General features: G+C 43.9%; 1 protein-coding gene across 6 annotated transcripts in view; it reads left to right on the top strand.

The window, feature by feature from the left end:
* Window positions 1–1,470, top strand: part of BNC1 (basonuclin zinc finger protein 1) — a 457,822-nt gene extending 456,352 nt beyond the window's left edge. For all 6 annotated transcript variants that reach the window (XM_077263643.1, XM_077263645.1, XM_077263639.1 and 3 more), the window contains one exon: window positions 297–1,470. In XM_077263643.1, coding sequence (XP_077119758.1) covers window positions 297–373 — 77 coding nt within the window. In that variant the 3' untranslated portion in view covers window positions 374–1,470. The remainder of the gene's footprint in view (window positions 1–296) is intronic.
* The last annotated feature ends 21,004 nt before the right edge of the window (window positions 1,471–22,474 follow it).

Here is a 22,474-nt window from a genome sequence, read left to right on the forward strand (position 1 = left end):
ACCGCAGTCTACGACGCTGGAGCGATAATCATACGACGCTGCGACGTCACGGATCGTGCCGTCGTAGCGATCAAAATGGCACTGTGTGACAGTACCCTAAGATTTACAATTGTTTGTTTCCTTATTAAAACCTGGTTTTTTTAGATAAGTTTTGTCAGGAGGTACACCCATTTAAGTGTGAAAATGATAACGAATGTAAAGAGCATATGTTGTATGGCATAGAGTTGGCTTCCTTCTCGTACAGTAAGGAACATGTCGCTCGCTGCTCTCTTTTTAATGCATCTTTTTCATTCTAGGAAAAAGCATGATCTTGAAAGAACGAAACAATGATGCATTTCAAAGTAGAGGATGTGCAAACAACTCCCTATATTGAACCCAAAAACACACAAAATGGTCAAACCACTACTGTTATGATGCCAGCTGAACAAAATAAGTGTTCACGTTTTTGTAGACATTAATGAGCTGTGTAAGTAGTAAAGTCATTCTCTGATTTGTACAGTTTTGATACCGTGTCACTTCAGCCTTGTCACTGTATAATGTTTTTGTTATTCTGTATGCTACGCACTTGTTCCAGGCATTTTGTATTAAAATGCAGTCTGTTCACTTTTGTTATAAATAATATTATATCTTATTATTATTATTATAATTATTATTGTGTATGTTTTTTGGTTTTATTTTCTTTGGCTAAATTGGAAAAGGCAGATGTTTTCCAGAAGCATGATATCGATTAGTTTGTAAATGGTACAAATATTTTCTTTCCTTCATTCCATGTATTCCAGTAACACTGGAGTTGTGTAATTATCATGCACTGTAAATATATGAAAGCAGAAATCCTAATTTCATTTGTTGCTGTTTGTAGCCGAGTTTTGTTATTTAACTTATTGGGAATGAGCCCAGTTGGTTCGTAAGTTCTTGCTACGTAAATGCAGTGGAACTCTTTGTAAAATGAAGCTAAACTGGGGACAAAATGTATCCTTCCCGGGAACCACTTCATTTATGAGGAATAAGTCTAAAATGATGGTTTATTAAATGCTACAGTGAATTCTTTTACAAACTGGGGTCGTCTGCTAATCTAAAGCTTGGTAAACATGGGTTTACTTTTTTATGCACTTTCAGAGTAACACATTCTTGGTCATGGATGATATTCCAGCTCCGTTGAATTTCATTGTTTTTTGCTGTATAGCCCATTCAAAGTCCATAACTGGCCCTGATCCTGAAAAATCAGAAGACGCTTTTTTTTTCTAATCTTAGACAGCTACTTTAATTCTGTGGGCTATGATTTTGAGACAGATAAGCTGCTGTAGATACACTGCCTTCATTAAATATTTGCAACCAGACTGCCTAGGATTATCAGGGTCTTAAGTTCAAGACAATCAGCTCTCCCATAACATTTATTTAAGTTTTTCTAAGGTCTCATTCAGACATTTGTGTTTTTACAAATAGGACATGTACTCATTATAGTATTCTGGGCTTTCTCATGACAGCACTTTTACAGTCCGAGGGTCAGCAAAAAAAACTGTGACTTTCCAATTTTGATCCTAGATATGGACTAAACTCACCCATTCAAGTCTATGAATTAATGAAACACTTGGACAGGCATCCTAGTTCTGACCTTTAGGGTACCGTCACACATTGAAATTTCCATCGCTACGACGTTACGATTCGTGACGTTCTAGCGATATCGTTACGATATCGCTGTGTCTGACACGCTACTGCGATCAGACACCCTGCTGAGAATCGTACGTCGTAGCAGATCGTTTGGAACTTTCTTTCGTCGCTTGATCACCCGCTGACATCGCTGGATCGATGTGTGTGACAGCGATCCAGCGATGTCTTCGCTTGTAACCAGGGTAAACATCGGGTAACTAAGTGCAGGGCCGCGCTTAGTAACCCGATGTTTACCCTGGTTACAAGCGTAAACGTAAAAAAACAAACCGTACATACTCACCCGTCGGTGTCCTTCAGGTCCCTTGCCGTCTGCTTCCTGCTCTGAGTGCCGGCCGGAAAGTGAGAGCAGAGCGCAGCGGTGCTGCGCTCTGCTCTCACTGTACGGCTGCACTCAGAGCAGGAAGCAGACGGCAAGGGACCTGAAGGACACCGACGGGTGAGTATGTACTGTTTGTTTTTTTACGTTTACGCTGGTAACCAGGGTAAACATCGGGTTACTAAGCGCGGCCCTGCGCTTAGTTACCCGATGTTTACCCTGGTTACCCGGGGACTTCGGCATCGCTCCAGCGCTGTGATTGCAACGTGTGACCGCAGTCTACGACGCTGGAGCGATGATCATACGACGCTGTGACGTCACGAATCGTGCCGTCGCAGCGATGAAAATTTCAATGTGTGACGGTACCCTTATCTCTTTGACTGGTGTGAAAAAAAACAAACAAAAAAAACTTTAAAAACCTCCATCAGCTTTTGTTTCTTTTTGCATATCAAAAAAACACACAAAAAATACAGTACAGATCAAAAGTTTGGACACACCTTCTCATTTAAAGATTTTTCTGTATTTTCAGGACTATGAAAATTGTACATTCACACTGAAGGCATCAAAACTATGAATTAACACATGTGGAATTATATACTTAATTTCAGTTGTTTCACACTTTTTTGTTATGTCTTGTATTTTAGGTTCTGCAAAGTAGCCACCTTTTGCTTTGATGACTGTTTTGCACACTCTTGGCATTCTCTTGAATGAGGTTCTTCAGGAGGTAGTCTCCGGGAATGGTCTTCCAACAATCTTGAAGGAGTTCCCAGAGTTGCTTAGCACTTGTTGACCCTTTTGCCTTCACTTTGCGGTCCAGCTCACACCAAATAATCTCGATTGGGTTCAGGTCTGGTGACTGTGGAGGCCAGGTCATCTGGCGTAGCACCCCAACACTCTCCTTCTCGGTCAAATAGTCCTTACACAGCCTGGATGTGTGTTTGGGGTCATTGTCCTGTTGAAAAATAAATGATGGTCCAACTAAATGCAAACCGGATGGAATAGCATGCCGCTGCAAGATGCTGTGGTAGCCATGCTGGTTCAGTATTCCTTCAATTTTGAATAAATCCCCAACAGTGTCACCAGCAAAGCACCCCCACACCATCACACCACCTCCTCCATGCTTTTGCGGTGGGAACCAGGCATATAGTCCATCCATTCACCTTTTCTGCGTCGCACAAAGACACGGTGGTTGGAACCAAAGATCTCAAATTTGGACTCATCAGACCAAAGCACAGATTTCCACTGGTCTAATGTCCATTCCTTTTGTTCTTTAGCCCAAACAAGTTTCTTCTGCTTGTTGACTGTCCTTAGCAGTGGTTTCCTAGCAGCTATTTTACCATGAAGGCCTGCTGCACAAAGTCTCCTCTTAACAGTTGTTGTAGAGATGTGTCTGCTGCTAGAACTCTGTATGGCATTGACCTGGTCTCTAATCTGAGCTGCTGTTAACCTGTGATTTCTGAGGCTGGTGACTCGGATAAACATCCTCAGAAGCAGAGGTGACTCTTGGTCTTCCTTTCCTGGGGCAGTCCTCATGTGAGCCAGTTTTTTTGTAGCGCTTGATGGTTTTTGCAACTGCACTTGGACACTTTCAAAGTTTTCCCAATTTTTCGGACTGACTGACCTTCATTTCTTAAAGTAATTATGGCCACTCGTTTTTCTTTACTTAGCTGCTTTTTTCTTGCCATTATATAAATTCTAACAGTCTATTCAGTAGGACTATCAGCTGTGTAACCACCAGACTTCTGCACAACACAACTGATGGTCCCAACCCCATTTATAAGGCAAGAAATCCCACTTATTAAACCTGACAGGGCACACCTGTGAAGTGAAAACCATTCCCGGTGACTACCTCTTGAAGCTCATCAAGAGAATGCCAAGAGTGTGCAAAGCAGTCATCAAAGCAAAAGTTGGCTACTTTGAAGAACCTAGAATATAAGATATATTTTCAGTTGTTTCACACTTTTTTGTTAAGTATATAATTCCACATGTGTTCATTCATAGTTTTGATGCCTTCAGTGTGAATTTACAGTTTTCATAGTCATGAAAATACAGGAAAATCTTTAAATGAGAAGGTGTGTCCAAACTTTTGGTCTGTACTGTATGATGAAGCACTGATGGTAAAAATTTGACATCCTGACAAAACACTGATGAAAATCTGTTGCAAGACATTGTAAGTCGGTCAGTTGTTCACATTAACCGGAAAAAAATCTACTGTACTTCTGAATGAGACTTAGAGGTTGTCCACTACTTTAGCACTGATGTCCTATCCTTAGGATAGGTCATCAATGTCTGATCGGTCGGGCACCATTGATCAGCTGGTCTCTTTGTATGTGACGGTGATCGCTGGCTGGAAATACTCACTTGCAGAGCTGCTCCGTTTTTTGATAGTGGTCATGGCAGGGTACTACACATCCACCTCCTATTAATTTGAGTAGGAGGCATATGTATAGTCCCAGCCATAGCCACTATCAGAAGGCAGCCAGGTCTGCAAATAAACATTTCCGGCCGGCAGCTGCCGACACCGACAACAGTTGGTTAGGGTGCATGCTTCTGAGAGCAGTATATTGAAGAGACAGAGGCCCTACTTCCAGTGATATGTTACTTTCTAGGCTGCTTGCTGTCATTTTAATAAAATCCCTGTTTTTGCTTCAGATCTAGCAGTTCTCTAAATGCTAAGTTCTGTGTAACTCCACCCACACCTATGATTGGCAGCTTCCAATCATTAGCGGAGGTGGGGTTATACAGAGTTGATGAATATACTTGACTATTTGGCAGCAAGTTCACTAGTCGTCTTGTGTTGAAACCACTGTTTTATCAGCAGGAGTTTATCAAAACTACAGCAAACAGTCCTGTAAGTGAAACCGAGGTTTGTCTCTACATTGTCACTCTGATTAGGTGTTAAAAACCTGCTGACACATAACATTTCCAAAGGAAAATATTTGTTAAAAGTAATCATATTACACAAAATAAATTTGACTAACTCTAGTACTCATCCAGTTACATTTCTAAAGTCATGCGCCTGGTCCTATAAACATTTCTTTTAGGGGAAGAATACTGTGCCCTGCAGAGATTTGCCGTGTCGCACAGAGTGCCTAGGGCTCTGAAATATGGAACTATAGGGATTAGGTGCGTCACTGCCGGCTTTGTGCAGGCATCTTAAGGTAAATTACACCTGTCATTTAATGGACAATTGTAAAGATTTAATTGGTATTATCATGAGCGGTTAACCTAAAACATGACTTAAATAGCTAATCGCGTCCATTCCTGTGATTGAGATCTTTGATGAATAGGGTCTTGCTACTGGTTTTGTTTCTGATTTATTTTTGTTTGTGATATTGGCAGAAAATAACCTTGAAATTAACAGTATTCTGTAATTAAAGCTTACACTAATCTAAGTGGTCCCGTTTTCTTCAACATTCCACAAAAAATCTATTCCACGTTTCTAGGTCTTTCTAAATCTGTTGTATTTTGCCAGGTATTTAATATCAAATGTTTCCTAATAGCTTCATTTATATACCCTATGTACATTCTTTTGAAATAATAAATCTTGTTCACATTACACTGATTAGTTCCATTTATTTATAAATCATATTATTACCTGCATGTGAAGTGTCCCTTGACTTGGTCATACCAATTTTGTTATGTCATGTAGTGAACAGTTCTTTGAGGAAATGATAGAAACCATTTTTCATTGTATGTATATACTGTATTAGTCACATTTTTATTTTTTACCCATTATTTTATAAGTTTACGTGGTATGATTTTGACTTTACAGCAAAAACAATTATTCTTGTAACCTATTAGAATTTTCATAAAGATATTTTTTTTCCACCATTAGGAAAATTTCCTCTAGTATTCATGATGTACAATAACAAATTGTATTGTGGTACCGTGTTAAAAAAGAAACTGGACAGACTCAGGAAGAAAGCAGGTCTCTAGTATTCATGAATTGGTTTTCTAGGTAGAAGCATCAATGGCCATCCTTAGGAGCAGTGTCAAACATTCAGCTTCAGTACCAGGTACAGACACATATACCAACGAACTGCTGTGTCTGAATGTACAATCAGTGATTTTTAGTGCTACACACTGGTCAAGCATAAGCCAGTTTTTTGTGTTTGTTCTTTTAATATTTAGTAGAAGGCCTGACCTTGGTCTTTTTTAGGGTATGTGCATACGTCAGGATTTCTTGCAGAAATTTCCTGAAGAAAACTGGAAATTTTCTGCAAGAAATCTGCATTTTTTTTTTTGCTTTTTTTTCCGGTTTTTTTCCCGTTTTTTTTAGCATTTTGCAAGCGAAATTAGCTTGCAGAATGCTAAAGTTTTCCAAGCGATCTGTAGCATCGCTTGGAAAACTGACTGACAGGTTGGTCACACTTGTCAAACATAGTGTTTGACAAGTGTGACTAACTTTTTACTATTGATGCTGCCTATGCAGCATCAATTGTAAAAGATAGAATGTTTAAAAAAAATAAAAAAAAATAAAAAAAATGGTTATACTCACCTGCAGACAGCCGATCTCCTCAGCGGCATCCGTTCCTATAGATGGTGTGTGTGTGCAGGACCTTCGATGACGTCGCGGTCACGTGAGCGGTCACATGAGTGGTCACGGGACCAATCACAAGACCGCGACATCATCGCAGGTCCTTCACACACACCATCTATAGGAACGGAAGCGGCAGCATGCACCTGAGAGGCGGGAAGACTGCGGGGGCCATCGAAGGTGAGTATATGACTATTTTTTATTTTAATTCTTTTTTTTTTTATACCAATTATATGGTGCCCAGTCCATGGAGGAGAGTCTCCTCTCCTCCACCCTGGGTACCAACCGCACATAATCTGCTTACTTCCCGCATGGTGTGCACAGCCCCGTGCGGGAAGTAAGCAGATCAATGCATTCCTAGGTGTGCGGAATCCCCGCAATTCCGCAAATTTAATGAACATGTTGCTTTTTTTTCCGCGATACGATTTTTTCGCGGAAAAAAATGCAACATTTGCACAAGAAATGCGGAATACACTGTAAATAATAGGAGGCATATGTAAGCGTTTTTTTCGCGTTTTTATCACGTTTTTATAGCAAAAAAACGTGAAAAATACTGAACGTGTGCACATGGCCTTATTGTATTTTTCCCCAACTTTAACCCCTTGACCCCTGAGGGTGGTTTGCACGTTAATGACCGAGACAGTTTTTTCAATTCTGACCACTGTCAACTTATGAGGTAATAACTATAGAACGCTTCAACGGATCTTGCCGATTCTGAGATTGTTTTTTCAAGACATATTGTACTTCACATTGATGGTAAAAATTTCTTTGATATAAGTTAAGTTTATTTGTGTAAAAAAAAAGGCAATTTGGGAAAATTTTGCAATTTTCAAACTTTGATTCTTTGTGCCCTTAAAACATAGAAATATGTCACAAAATAGTTAATAAATAACATTTCCCACATGCCTACTTTACATCAACACAATTTTGGAAACATTTGTTTTTGTTAGGAAGTTATAAGGATTAAAAGTTGACCAGCTATTTCTCATTTTTACAACAAAATTTACAAAACCTTTTTTAGGGACCACCTCAGATTTGAAGTCATTTTGCGCGGGCCTATATGGCAGAAAATACCCAAAAGTGACACCATTCTAAAAACTATACCCTTCAAGCTGATCAAAACCACATTCAAGAAGTTTATTAACTCTTCAGGTGCTTCACAGAAATTAATGGAATGTGAAAGGAAAAAATTAAACATTTCACTTTTTTTCACTAAAATGTAACTTTAGACTTTTTTTTTTTTATTTCACAAGGGTAACAGGAAAAACTTAACCCCAAAATGTATAATGCAATTTCTCTTGAATATGCCAATGTATGGGGAAAAAACAGTGTTTGGGAGCATGGCAGAGCTTGGAAGAGAAGGAGCGCCGTTTGACTTTTTCAAAGCAAAATTGGCTGGAATTGAGATCGAACGCCATGTCACGTTTGGAGAGCCCCTGATGTGCCTAAACAGTGGAACTCCCCCCCCCCCCCCCCCCACAAATGACCTCTTTTTATAAACTAGACCCCCCAAGGAACTTATCTAGATGTGTGGTGAGCACTTTGAACCTCCAAGTGTTTCACTAAAGTTTATGCCGGCTGTGAAAATAAAAAATAATTTTTGTGTGAAAAAAATCTTTTAGTCCCCAATTTTTAATTTTCCCAAGGGAAGCGAGAGAAATTGGGCCCCAAAAGTTGGTGTCCAATTCGTCCTGAGTACGCTGATAGCCCATATGTGGGATAAAACTGCTGTTTGGGCACACGTCGGGGCTCGGAAGGGAAGTAGTGACGTTTTGGAATGCAGACTTGGTTGCAGAATGGTCTGCAGACGTCATGTCGCATTTGCAGAGCCTCTGATGTGCCTAAACAGTGGAAATGCCCCACAAGTGACCCCATTTTAGAAACTAGACCTCCAAGGAACTTATCTATATGTGCCTAAACAGTGGCAATGTCCAACAAGTGCCCCCTTTTTGGAACTAATCTACTGTTTCCTGGTATTTGAATTTTATAATGTAGTGGCATACGTGAGTTGTGTAGTGTTTGTCAGGTTGTCATACGTCAGTTGGGTAAGTCAAAAATGAATTTAGTAGTGCATGGAGGTGTGATACAGTCGGAATAATTCAATCATACACAGCAAATTCTCATGAAAGGACCAAAAGAGTCGGCACCACTTAAACACCTGCAGTGGTGCTGTCCATATCCCTATGTGAGCCGCAGCCGGCAGATGAACTGAAGTCTTCGGGTGCTCATCCAGAGCCACAACAGTCCTCCATTATGAAATGTAGACAAACGAATGGCACTCACCGGGCTAATGTTTCAGACTTTATTGCAGAATCTTCTGTGGGAGAATGGGAACAGGGGTGCGTGAATGACGAAGATCGTTTTGCGCAAGTGCACTTCAACGGGTGTGACCGGTTGAAGCGCACTTGCGCGAAACGATCGTCATCAATTTGTGGATGGCCTCAAAACGTGTCCGGGCCATGACCATTGGGAACACTGGAGTGTTTTATAAAACATCAACACTCCATTATTGCCAAACTTCTGGCTTCTTCAGGTTCCCCATGTGAAGGACCAAAATAGTAAAAAAAATATATATAATTTTTGAATCTGAATGAGCTATTCAGGCAGCTCAATTTCACCACCATAAAATTACAGTGTGGGATATGGCAGGTTGTATCACGTTTAGCAACAGAATGTTATTTTAATGTGCATGAGCTCTCTGTGCTGTTAGTGTCAAAATGGCGCTAAAACAAGATATCCATTCTTTATATGGGGACGGACATGTGATTTCAGTAGCCAATAACACAACTAGTTGTGTCAGGACATTGTGGATGTTTACTGCGCCCTGATTGGCTAGCCGCAATGTGCACACATAAAGTTAGAATAAAAAAAGAAAAAGGTTTACAAGCACGCCGCTCCTCTTGGCTCTCCCCACTCCCTACCCTCATCAAACACATGCCCCATGCTCATCAAACACCTCCATTATCATAGTAAGTGCTCAAAATACTTTAGTGGCAACGCAAATATTTTCCCTCACTTTTTACCGAATGTTTCCAATTTTTTGCTCGTGTATCCGATCATGAATCCAAATGTGCCATATTCGTGTCAATTTTATGTTTGGCGATCATTTTTCGAACAAATTTGTTCATCACTAGTTACTACCACATAAGATGACGTTGGTCAGAATTGAAAAATTTGGCCGGGTCAGGAGGGTGACAACTGGCTTAAGCAGGAATACATTAAAACGGACTGAAAACTCTACTCAAGCGGGATCAATTTTGAGTTACATTTTTCAATGAGAAATTATATCAGAACTTTTGAGGGAATTTAGTTAGTATATGTAACACAAGTTCAAAAAATCCTAACTTGCAAATAACTTCTTTAGAGAGGAAAAGAACTAAAACTCTAGAGTCAACTCTTGCGTGTAGCAATCCTAAAAGTCAATATCGACTCTTTAACGATCCTTGCCATATGACTTGGAATAAAAAGCCAAACCAGACACTCCATTTACAAACACAAATTTAAGGGTGTTTGCCCCCTCATTAGCGCAAGGCAGGAGTGGCAAGCCAAAAGGAGACTTATCGGCCATACCATGCAATACTCCTCTTGGAATTTAAATATGAAAACACTGTATACTCTTCAGCGGCCTCTCGCCTAGCCAAATCAGACCTTCTGCTTTGCACTGATGAGGGTGCAAACACCCTGAAACACATGTCTGCAAATGGAATGTCAGGTTTGGCTTTTTATCCTAAGTCATGTTGCAAGGTTAATTAATGAGTTGATATTGACATTTGGGATTGCTACTTCTAAAACAGTGGCTTACGAAAGTACTCACCCCCTTGGTAGGTTTCCGTGTTTTGCTACCTACAACTTGGAATTTCACTGGTTTTTTTTTTTAGGCTTTACATCAGTTCATGTAAAGAACATGACTGTGAACGTTTAGTTTTATTTTTTATTGTGAAGCAAATCTCAAATAGAACAAAATAACTGAAAACTTCAGTGTGCAAAACTATTCACCCCCTAAGGTCAGTACTTTGTAGAGCCTCATTTTGCAGCAATTACAGCTGCAAGTCGCTTTGCATAAGTCTCTATGAGCTTTCCACATCTTGTCACTGGGATTTTTGTCCATTCCTCAAGGCAAAATTGCTCCAGCTCCTTCAAGTTACATGGTTTCCTCTGGTGAACAGCAATCTTTAAGTCTGACCACAGATTCTCAATTGGATTAAAGTCTGGGCTTTGACTAGGCCACTCCACAACATGTACATGTTTCCCCTTAAGCCACTTGGGTGTTGCTGTAGCAGTATGCTGTGGGTCATTGTCTTGTTGGAATGTGAACCTCCATCCATCTCTTAAATCACTGACAGACTGCAACAGGTATTGCTCACTCAAGAATATCCCTGCATTTTGCACCATCCATCTCCCCTCGACTCAGACCATTTTCCCTGCACCTGCTACAGAAAAACATCCCCACAGCATGAAGCTGCCACCACCATGTTTCACTGTGGGGATGTTGTTCTTGGGGTAATAAGCTGTGATAGTTTGGTGCCAGACATAGGGTTCACCTTAATGGCCAAAAAGTTAAATTTTGTTCTCCTCTGACCTCAGCACCTTCCTTCATACATTTGAGGAGTCTCTCACGTCTTTTGACAAACTGAAAACAAACTTTACAATTTCTGTATGTAAGTAAAGGCTGTTTTCTGCCCACTCTTCCATAAAGGCCACCTCTATGAAGTGTACATCTTACTGTGGTTCTATGGACAGATGCTCCAGTCTCTGCTTGGTAATTCTGCAGCACTTTCACTGATACCTTTTTGTCTCTGTGCTGCCTCTCTGAGTAATGCCCTCCTTGCCCGGGATGAGAGCTTTGGTGGGTGGCCCTCCTTTGGCAGTTTGTTATGGTACCATGTTTTTTCCATTTGATGATAATGGATTTGATGATGCTCCAGGGGATAATAAGAGATTGGGATATTTTTTTTTGTAACCCAACCCTGACTTGTACTTCTCAACAACTTTGTCCCTGACTTGTTTGGAGATGTACTTACTTTTCATGGTGGTGTTTGGTTAGTGGCACCTCTTGCTTAATGGTGTTGAAGCTTCTGTGGCCCATCAGAAAAGGTGTGTATATACTGACAGACTATGTGACACTTAGATTACACACAGGTGGACTTCATTTCACTAAACATGTGGCTTATGAAGGTAATTGCTTGCACCATTTTTAGGGACTTACAAAAAAAAAAAGGGGGGGTGAATAGATATGCACATGCAAATTTTTAGTTATTTGATCCCATAAATTTAATTTTTGCCTATATTTCTCTCACTTCACTTCACCAACTTATACCATTAAATGCTGATGCATCACACACAAATCTGATTACAAAAATATTTAAATACAGGTCCTAATGTAACAAAATAGGTAAAAAGCCAAGAGAGTGAATACTTTCTCAAGCCACTGTAGGTTGCACTACAGTTCAAGTCGTCTTCCTTTCTGAAGAGGCTATTTGCATATTTAAATTCCCAGAGGAGCATTGCATAGTTTGTAAGTCTCCTTAAGACAGTTTATTTCACTCACATAGTGCGTTTTTTCCTTGTGTGTTTTGACCAGCGTGGTGATTTTTTTTTACAAAAAAAAAAACAAAAACCATTGCTTGTCATACATCTCAATTCAGCACTTGTATTTGTTTTTTCTTATTGAGCCAAGAGGCTTAGCAGCAAAAAAGCATAATAAGACACCTCCCACAACCTCCTAAAAAAAAATAAAAGGATAAAAAAATACAGATTTTTCCGCTGTGGTTTTGTAGCCAAAACATGCATGTTTCATAAAGTGGAAAAAAGGCATCAAAAAGGCTACGTGTGAACAGTAATCATATGCTTAGTTGTCTAAAACCTTACATCAGACATGCTTGAGACTGAAAAAGATTGATTCCGTTACCACCTGGGTCCATTTTCCCCATGAAAAAATGATTTTCTGGGTACTTTTGCCAAAACTCCCTGTGCTGTACCAGAAGGCAGGTGCATCTATTCAACTAATAAACATCCATGTTGTCACAACTCTTGTCTGTAGGGAACAGCTGGCTCAGTTACTACAGCACTGAGACTAAATGACGAGGGGTCAGCCAGAGGAATGTTCACCGTGACGGGGCTTGTCATCCAGCTTGCACAACATGGTATGAATTTAAGGTTCTGTCTTTTGAGTAAAAGCTACACAAATTAATTTATAATAAACTGAAAGGCATCATAATAAAATAAGTGTACTTTTTAGTGCTTTAGGATAACCGAATCTGCCCACTGATGAGCTGGGTACCTGGAGCGATTCTGCCATAACACCTGTCAATCGTGTTTTGATGCTTCCATGAAACTAATTGGGTATCCTTATTTTTATAAATGCCATGCCACTTATCAGGATGCTTAGGATTCATACCCACACACTATGTTATAGAATAACATTTAATGGGAACATTGAAATTTTATACTTTAGCTAGGGTCACACTAGTGTATTCGAGAGAATTGGGCTGTTTATGTTAATCGCACTCTGATCACAGTTTGATCACGGTGTCATCCGATTCTCTCAGATGAGAAGAAAATAGAAAAAAAAAATCTCCATTCTGTCAGTCCGTGGAAATCGGACAGCACTCAGATGTTATCAGAGTTCAGTCTGAAATTTTAAATGGCCTCATTGACTTGCATGGCTGAGTGCGATCCGATAATCAGATCCAAGTCGGGCATGCTGTGAATTTTTTTGTTCTGACTAGCTTGCAATTGCATGGCTGAGTGCAATCCGATGTTTTGTTGGATCACACTCTGACTGAAAATAAGTGTATGAGCCCTTTATCTGTGGCATAAATTTGGTAGACTCACTCCAAATAAAGAAAAAAAACAGCTGCTTACTAGGATAAGCTGAACAGTTAATGGCAGCAAAATGAAAGGGGTTGTCTCAAAAGTACATTCTATAATGCAAATGTCACAACTGTTTTTGGGTATCCTGGGACCAGGGGCTCCTTCCCTGGCCCTAGCTAGTCATGTTCCCTTGATTACTTCTGATGGTGAAGATACCGGGGCCATGTACCTTGCCTGAGCATCTGAATCCGCCCTTAGTCTGTACCCTTCCCCCTCTCAGGGAAGAGGGGAGTGGCAGTGTATGGCAATACACCAACCAGACTAACAAGGTAATACAAGCAGGAATAAAGTTAAATACCAAACATACAAATACACTCACACAAACAACAACGTTAAACACTGGAGAATGGAGGATGGGGAAAAACCAAAGTAGGAAAAGGCGGGGATTAGCACACAACCAAAACCTCACAATAATCTCAGATAAATCCACCAAATAACGATCTCTTAAGCAATGCAACAATGAAGCTAGCTCTGGCAATGAAAGCTTGCGGAAGCCCAGAATATATAGGAGAGGGGAGTGGCTAACAGTAAACAGCTGAGAGCAGGGGCGGACACTGACAGCTTAGGGCCCCTGCAAGAAATGTGTCTGGGCCCCCTCCTTTAATGGCGACAAAGATATATATATATATATACTAGATGGCAGCCCGATTCTAAAGAATCGGGAGTCTAGAATCCATATATACTTTATTTATTAAAATGTAAGAATAATACAATTAATAAATAATAGTAAGAAAGAACAAAAAATGGCTGCACTCACCAGCTCTTGACAATTCTTGACAGTACGGCACATTTCTGATTGGTCGCTCGCGGCAGGCGGCAACCAATCAGAAAAGTGCCGCGCACCACGAAGGCATATATCTTTGTCCACCCTGAGCGGGTGTAGGACGCTGGTGACGTCACTTATCTCCGGACATTATCTCCGGACAAAGCCACGGAAGTTGGCACAAATTGCCGGAAGTAGTATTCTAGGCAATTATATATTAGATTTTAATGTTATCAGTGTTTACCTTTGAACGTTTATATTGTATTGTCCTGTCACCAGCCATGTGTACGATTATCGGCCGAAAGCCTCTCTGGAACCAATAATCATCCCATGTAAAGGTATCTTTATAAGTTAAAGATTCAGAATACTATGACTTTTATCATATCCTGAACAGTCAAGTTTTTTATGAACCGTTAAGGTTTTCTGGTTGAAGTAAAAAAACCTCTGAGTGTTTACAGTTTGAAACCATAAAATGTTGAAAAATTATGTCATTCTTGAGTATATCACTCAATGGTGCTCATAAACGTGTCAAATTTGATCTATAATATACTTTAATATACGTTACTTTAATCTTTAATATACTTAAGAACAGGGCCCCAGACATCACACAGGGGGTCTGAAACACCGCACAGTGGTCCAAAATATCGCTGTGCTCTGCCTGGGGCCCCATATGCTGCCTGGGGCCCCTGTGCTCTGCCTGGGGCCCCATATGCTGCCTGGGGCCCCTGTGCTCTGCCTGGGGCCCCTGTGCTCTGCCTGGGGCCCCATATGCTGCCTGGGGCCCCTGTGCTCTGCCTGGGGCCACTGTGCTCTGCCTGGGGCCCCATATGCTGCCTGGGGCCCCTGTGCTCTGCCTGGGGCCCCATATGCTGCCTGGGGCCCCTGTGCTCTGCCTGGGGCCCCATAGGCTGCCTGGGGCCCCTGTGCTCTGCCTGGGGCCCCATAGGCTGCCTGGGGCCCCTGTGCTCTGCCTGGGGCCCCATATGCTGCCTGGGGCCCCTGTGCTCTGCCTGGGGCCCCTGTGCTCTGCCTGGGGCCCCATGTTCTGCCTGGGGCCACTGTGCTCTGCCTGGGGCCCCATAGGCTGCCTGGGGCCCCTGTGCTCTGCCTGGGACCACTGTGCTCTGCCTGGGGCCCCATATGCTGCCTGGGGCCCCTGTGCTCTGCCTGGGGCCACTGTGCTCTGCCTGGGGCCCCATATGCTGCCTGGGGCCCCTGTGCTCTGCCTGGGGCCCCATATGCTGCCTGGGGCCCCTGTGCTCTGCCTGGGGCCCCATGTTCTGCCTGGGGCCCCTGTGCTCTGCCTGGAGCCACTGTGCTCTGCCTGGGGCCCCATGTTCTGCCTGGGGCCACTGTGCTCTGCCTGGGGCCCCATAAGCTGCCTGGGGCCCCTGTGCTCTGCCTGGGACCACTGTGCTCTGCCTGGGGCCCCATATGCTGCCTGGGGCCCCTGTGCTCTGCCTGGGGCCACTGTGCTCTGCCTGGGGCCCCATATGCTGCCTGGGGCCACTGTGCTCTGCCTGGGGCCCCATATGCTGCCTGGGGCCCCTGTGCTCTGCCTGGGGCCCCATATGCTGCCTGGGGCCCCTGTGCTCTGCCTGGGGCCCCTGTGCTCTGCCTGGGGCCCCATGTTCTGCCTGGGGCCCCTGTGCTCTGCCTGGGGCCCCTGTGCTCTGCCTGGGGCCACTGTGCTCTGCCTGGGGCCCCATATGCTGCCTGGGGCCCCTGTGCTCTGCCTGGGGCCACTGTGCTCTGCCTGGGGCCCCATATGCTGCCTGGGGCCCCTGTGCTCTGCCTGGGGCCCCATATGCTGCCTGGGGCCCCTGTGCTCTGCCTGGGGCCCCATGTTCTGCCTGGGGCCCCTGTGCTCTGCCTGGGGCCCCTGTGCTCTGCCTGGGGCCACTGTGCTCTGCCTGGGGCCCCATATGCTGCCTGGGGCCCCTGTGCTCTGCCTGGGGCCACTGTGCTCTGCCTGGGGCCCCATATGCTGCCTGGGGCCCCTGTGCTCTGCCTGGGGCCCCATATGCTGCCTGGGGCCCCTGTGCTCTGCCTGGGGCCCCTGTGCTCTGCCTGGGGCCCCATATGCTGCCTGGGGCCCCTGTGCTCTGCCTGGGGCCCCATGTTCTGCCTGGGGCCCCTGTGCTCTGCCTGGGGCCCCATATGCTGCCTGGGGCCCCTGTGCTCTGCCTGGGGCCCCATATGCTGCCTGGGGCCCCTGTGCTCTGCCTGGGGCCACTGTGCTCTGCCTGGGGCCCCATAGGCTGCCTGGGGCCCCTGTGCTCTGCCTGGGGCCACTGTGCTCTGCCTGGGCCCCATATGCTGCCTGGGGCCCCTGTGCTCTGCCTGGGTGTAGGACACTGGTGACGTCACTTATCTCCGGACATTAGCTCCGGACATTATCTCCGGACATTAGCTCCGGACAAAGCCACGGAAGTTGGTACAAATTGCAGGAAGTAGTATTCTAGGCAATTATATATATATATATATATATATATATATATATATATATATATATATATATATATATATATATATATATATATACACACTATATAATTGTCTAAGGGTCACTTTTGTCTTTGTCTGTCCTGTCTGTCTGTCACGGAAATCCCAAGTCGCTGATTGGTCACGGCAAAACAGCCATGACCAATCAGCGACGGGCGCAGTCCGGCGGCAAAATGGCCGCTCCTTGCTCCCCGCAGTCAGTGCCCGCTCCATACTCCCCTCCAGTCAGCGCTCACACAGGGTTAATGGCAGCGGTAACAGACCACGTTATGCCACGGGTAACGCACTCCGTTACCGCTGCTATTAACCCTGTGTGACCAACTTTTTTACTATTGATGCTGCCTATGCGGCATCAATAGTAAAAAGATCTAATGTTAAAAATAATTAAAAAAAATAAAAAAACATTATATACTCACCTTCTGTTGGCCCCCGGATGCAGCACAGGCCTTTCCCGCTCCTCGCGACGCTCGGGTCCACGCTTTACGGTCTCACGAGATGATGACGTGAGGTCTCGCGAGACCGCACGTCATCATCTTGCGAGACCGCAATGCACTCTTGGGAGCGACGGGCACAGTCCGGCCGTGAAATGGCTGCTCCCTTCTCCCCTGCAGTCAGTGCCCCCTCCATACTCCCCAGCCGGCGCGACCAATCAGCGACATTGGCGTGGGATTTAAATGCCGCTTCCCTGATTGCTCGCGCCCAGCCGGCGCGACCAATCAGCGACATTGGCGCGGGATTTAAATCCCGCCTCCCTGATTGCTCGCGCCCAGCTGGCGCGACCAATCAACGACATTGGCGCGGGATTTAAATGCCGCTTCGCTGATTGCTCGCGCACAGCCGGCGCGACCAATCAGCGACATTGGTGTGGGATTTAAATCACGCTTCGCTGATTGGTCGCGCCTTTAAATCCCGCGGCAATGTCGCTGATTGGTCGCGCCCTATGTGACGAACTTTTTACTATTCATGCTACCTATGCAGCATCAATAGTAAAGATATAATGTTAAAAATAATAAAAAATAAAAAATCGGGATATTCTCACCTTCCGTTGCCTCCGCCGCAGCTCTTCCTGCAGCCCGCGATGCTCCGGTCCCACCACTTCGCTGATTGGTCGCGCCGGCTGGGCGCGACCAATCAGCAACATTGGCGCGGGATTTAAATGCCGCTTTGCTGATTGCTCGCTTCCAGCCGGCGCGACCAATCAGCGACATTGGCGTGGGATTTAAATCACGCTTCGCTGATTGGTCGCACCTTTAAATCCCGCGGCAATGTCGCTGATTGGTCGAGCCCAGCCGGTGTGACCAATCAGCGAAGCGCTATTTAAATCCCGCGGCAATGTTGCTGATTGGTGGCGCCAACTGGACTCGACCAAACAGCGAAGCGTGATTTAAGCAACAGGCAGAGTCCGGCCGCGAATAGGCACAGTGCCACGTAGTTCAGTCACATTTAATTAACATTTTCTGTCAGTCATAGTGCCACATAGTTCAGTCACGTTTAATTAACATTTTCAGTCAGTCATAGTGCCACGTATTTCAGTCATGTTTAATGACACTTTCTGTCATAGTGCCACGCAGTTCAGTCACGTTTAACATTTTCTGTCAGTCATAGTGCCACGTAGTTCAGTCATGTTTAATGAACATTTTCTGTCAGTCATAGTGCCACGTATTTCAGTCACGTTTAATGAACACTTTCTGTCAGTCATAGTGCCACGCAGTTCAGTCATGTTTAATTAACATTTTCTGTCAGTCATAGTGCCACGTATTTCAGTCACATTTAATGAGCATTTTTTGTCTAATAGTGCCACGTATTTCAGTCATGTTTAATCAACACTTTGTCAGTCATAGTGCCACGTAGTTGTCACGTTTAGTTAACATTTTCTGTCAGTCATAGTTCCACGTAGTTCAGTCACATTTAATGAACATTTTCTGTCAGTCATAGTGCCACGTAGTTCAGTCCCATTTAATGAACACTTTCTGTCAGTCACAGTGAGCCATAGTTCAGTCACGTTTAATGAACATTTTCTGTCAGTCAGAATGCCACATAGATCAACGACATTGGCGCGGGATTTAAACACAGCACGCGACCAATCAGTGAAGCGGTGTTTAAATTCCGTGCCAATTCATGGCCGGACTGCGCCTGTCGCTGATTGGTGCGGGATTTAAACACCGTTTTGGTGATTGGTTGTGGCCAGCCGCGACTAATCAGCGACAGGTGTAGTCCGGCCGCGAATTGGTGCAGAATTTGAACCATGCTTCAGGCCGGACTGCTCCTGTCTGCCTGCCGGCCGCGACCAATCAGCGATATTGGGGCGCAATTTAACCCCCACTCACAGCGAGACGTAGTTCACTCACATTTACTGAATAAGTTCTGTCAGATCAGTCACAGTGCCATGTAGTTCAGTCAAATTTAATGAACACTTTCTGTCAGTCACAGTGCCATGTAGTTCAGTCACGTTTAATGAACACTTTCTGTCAGTCACAGTGTGCTAAACAGATACTTCATTACTGTACTCTATCATGATTTATGCTTTCTGTCTTAGAATGGGTCGTAAGTGAAAATACGCCAATGAGGATGACCGAAAAGCAGCAGCAGCAGCAAGGCGACGACAACATCAAGAGCAACAGACACTTCAGCAAACTGCTGCTAGACAAGCCCAGGATGTGAAATCTCACAGACACCGTCGGGAACAGGAGACCTCACAACAAACTGCCGCCAGACAAGCCCAGGATGTGGAATCTCACAGACAACGTCGGGAACAGGAAACATCACAACAAACTGCCGCCAGACAAGCCCAGGATGTGGAATCTCACAGACAACTTCAGGAACAGGAGACATCACAACAAACTGCCGCCAGACAAGCCCAGGATGTGGAATCTCACAGACAACGTCGGGAACAGGAGACATCACAACAAACTGCCGCCAGACAAGCCCAGGATGTGGAATCTCACAGACAACGTCGGGAACAGGAGACATCACAACAAACTGCCGCCAGACAAGCCCAGGATGTGGAATCTCACAGACAACGTCGGGAACAGGAGACATCACAACAAACTGCCGCTAGACAAGCCCAGGATGTGGAATCTCACAGACAATGTCGGAAACAGGAGACATCACAACAAACTGCTGCCAGAAAAGCCCAGAATGCAAAATCTCACAGAGAACGTCGCCAACAGGAGACACCACAACAAACTGTTGTACGACAGGAACAACATGATCGCCAAATTCATAACAAACGAATGCTCTACCAACTAAGGCAAGCCCAGGACAATATTCAACAACTTGCACATTACGTAACAGACAATGAAAGTACAATTATTGAACACTACTGCGGGAATATGAATGCAGTTTGTTCTAAATGTGACTCTCAGAATTTCATTGATGAAAAACCATCTGACAATCAGTTTACTCAATGCTGCCAAAAAGGAAAAGTTATGCTACTGAGACCTCACTACTCAGATCTGTTTGAGCAGTTGATGAAAGGAACGCATCAACACAGTAGAAATTTTATGGAAAATATCAGAAGCATCAACAGTTCTCATGCGTTTGCTTCATTTGGTGCCAACATTGCACCGCCCCCTGGATTCGGACCATATTGTTTTAAAATTCACAGCCAGATCTACCACCGCACTCGAACACTTCACCCAGAAATAGGACAACCACCAAAATTTGCACAATTATACATCATTGATACAAATGAGGCTACAGAACAAAGGATGAACCTGAAAGAAAATGAAAAGTGTGATGCTGAACTGATTAACCAAATTGCGAAACATTTACAAAAAATAAACCCATTTGCTGCTGCATATCGCATGCTAAAAGATGACAAAGCTGAGGAGAAACAGAGGGCTATACAAAATGGTACTGAAATGCCGTGTTTTGTCATGGCCATTAAACAAGAACGTAAACAGGATCCTGGACTTTACAACAAACCACGTGTAAGTGAGGTTGCAGTTGTTTTTCAAAACGATGATGGAGAGCCTCCTTTTCAAAGGGATATATTAGTCCATCTTAAGCCAGACCAAAACAATCCTTTGGTTCCTAAGACACAACGAATTAGAATTTTTCACAGCAACCTTGATGCTCTTCTGTATCCGCTATTCTTTCCAAGAGGTGATCAAGGGTGGCATGAAAACCTAAACCAGCAAGGAACTTCAAGAAGAATTACACAGCTGCAATACTACAGTTTTCTTCTGTCTGTCCAAAATTACTTCAATCATATTTTAAACGGTGGGAAACTGACACAACAGTACTTAGTTGACGCATATGTTAAAATTGAAGCTAATCGTCTAAATTTCATAAGAATGAACCAAAAACAACTTAAAGTTGAAGACTACTGCGTTCTTCAAGAAGATTTGCAAAAACAATCAATTGAAAAAGGAATTCCAATTGGAAAAACAGTAATTCTCCCGTCGTTGTTTGAAGGTAGAACCCGTAACATGCAACAGCGTTATCAAGATGCAATGGCAATAGTAGCAAAGTATGGAAGACCTGACATTTTTGTGACAATGACCTGTAATCCTAAATGGTCGGAAATTACCGAAAATCTAGAACCCTGGCAAAAAGTTGAACACAGACCGGACTTAGTCGCACGCGTATTTCGACTGAAACTCAGCAGCCTTTTGAAAGACATCAAAAATGGGCTTTTTGGAACAGTCGTAGCAATGGTACACGTCATAGAGTTTTAGAAACGAGGTCTCCCACAAGCGCATATACTAATTATCTTAGACGCAGATTCCAAGTTTCGTACGGAGGAAGAAATTGACAACATAGTGTGGGCTGAAATTCCTAACCAAGAAAAGTATCCTGAACTGTATAATATTGTAGTCTCTCATATGGTTCATGGCCCATGTGGTGTAGAAAATCCAAAAAGTCCATGCATGGAAAACGGAAAGAGTACAAAAGGGTTTCCAAAGGAGTTGAAACAGCACACTATTAAAGACTTGGATGGCTACCCATCCTACCGGCGACAACACATTGATAACATTGTTTGCAACAAAAAAATTATAAATAACTCATGGATAGTCCCATACAACCCATACTTATCAAAACGCTACAACTGTCACATCATCGTAGAAATCTGTGCTTCAATAAAAAGTGTAAAATATCTTTTCAAGTACATCTACAAGGGGCATGACAAAGCTATCATCGAAATACAACAGAAAACAGTCAGTCATGATGAATCATCAACTTTTGACTCAAGATTAGTGTTGAGCATTCCGATACTGCAAGTATCGGGTATCGGCCGATACTTGCTGTATCGGAATTCCGATACCGAGATCCGATACTTTTGTGGTATCGGGTATCGGGTATCGAAACAACATTAATGTAATAATGTGTAAAAGAGACAATTAAAATAAAAAATATTGCTATACTCACCTCTCCGACGCAGCCCGGACCTCAGCGAGGGAACCGGCAGCGTTGTTTGTTTAAAATTCGCGCGTTTACTTGGTTACGTGAAGTCCCGGCTTGTGATTGGTCGCGGCGGCCATGTTGCCGGGACGCGGACCAATCACAGCAAGCCGTGACGTAATTTCAGGTCCTTGCAGGATTTTAAAATTACGTTCCGGCGTTGTGATTGGGCGCGTCGTGGTCACATGGGCGACGTAACCAATCACAAGCCGGGACGTCATGGGAGGCTGGACACGCGCACATTTTAAAATGCGCGCGTGTCCAGCCTCCCGTGACGTCCCGGCTTGTGATTGGTCGCGGCGGCCATGTTGCCGGGACGCGGACCAATCACAACGCCGGAACGTAATTTTAAAATCCTGCAGGACCTGAAATTACGTCACGGCTTGCTGTGATTGGTCCGCGT

The sequence above is a fragment of the Ranitomeya variabilis genome, chromosome 5 (assembly GCF_051348905.1).
Source record: "Ranitomeya variabilis isolate aRanVar5 chromosome 5, aRanVar5.hap1, whole genome shotgun sequence".
Taxonomy (NCBI): Eukaryota; Metazoa; Chordata; class Amphibia; order Anura; family Dendrobatidae; genus Ranitomeya; species Ranitomeya variabilis.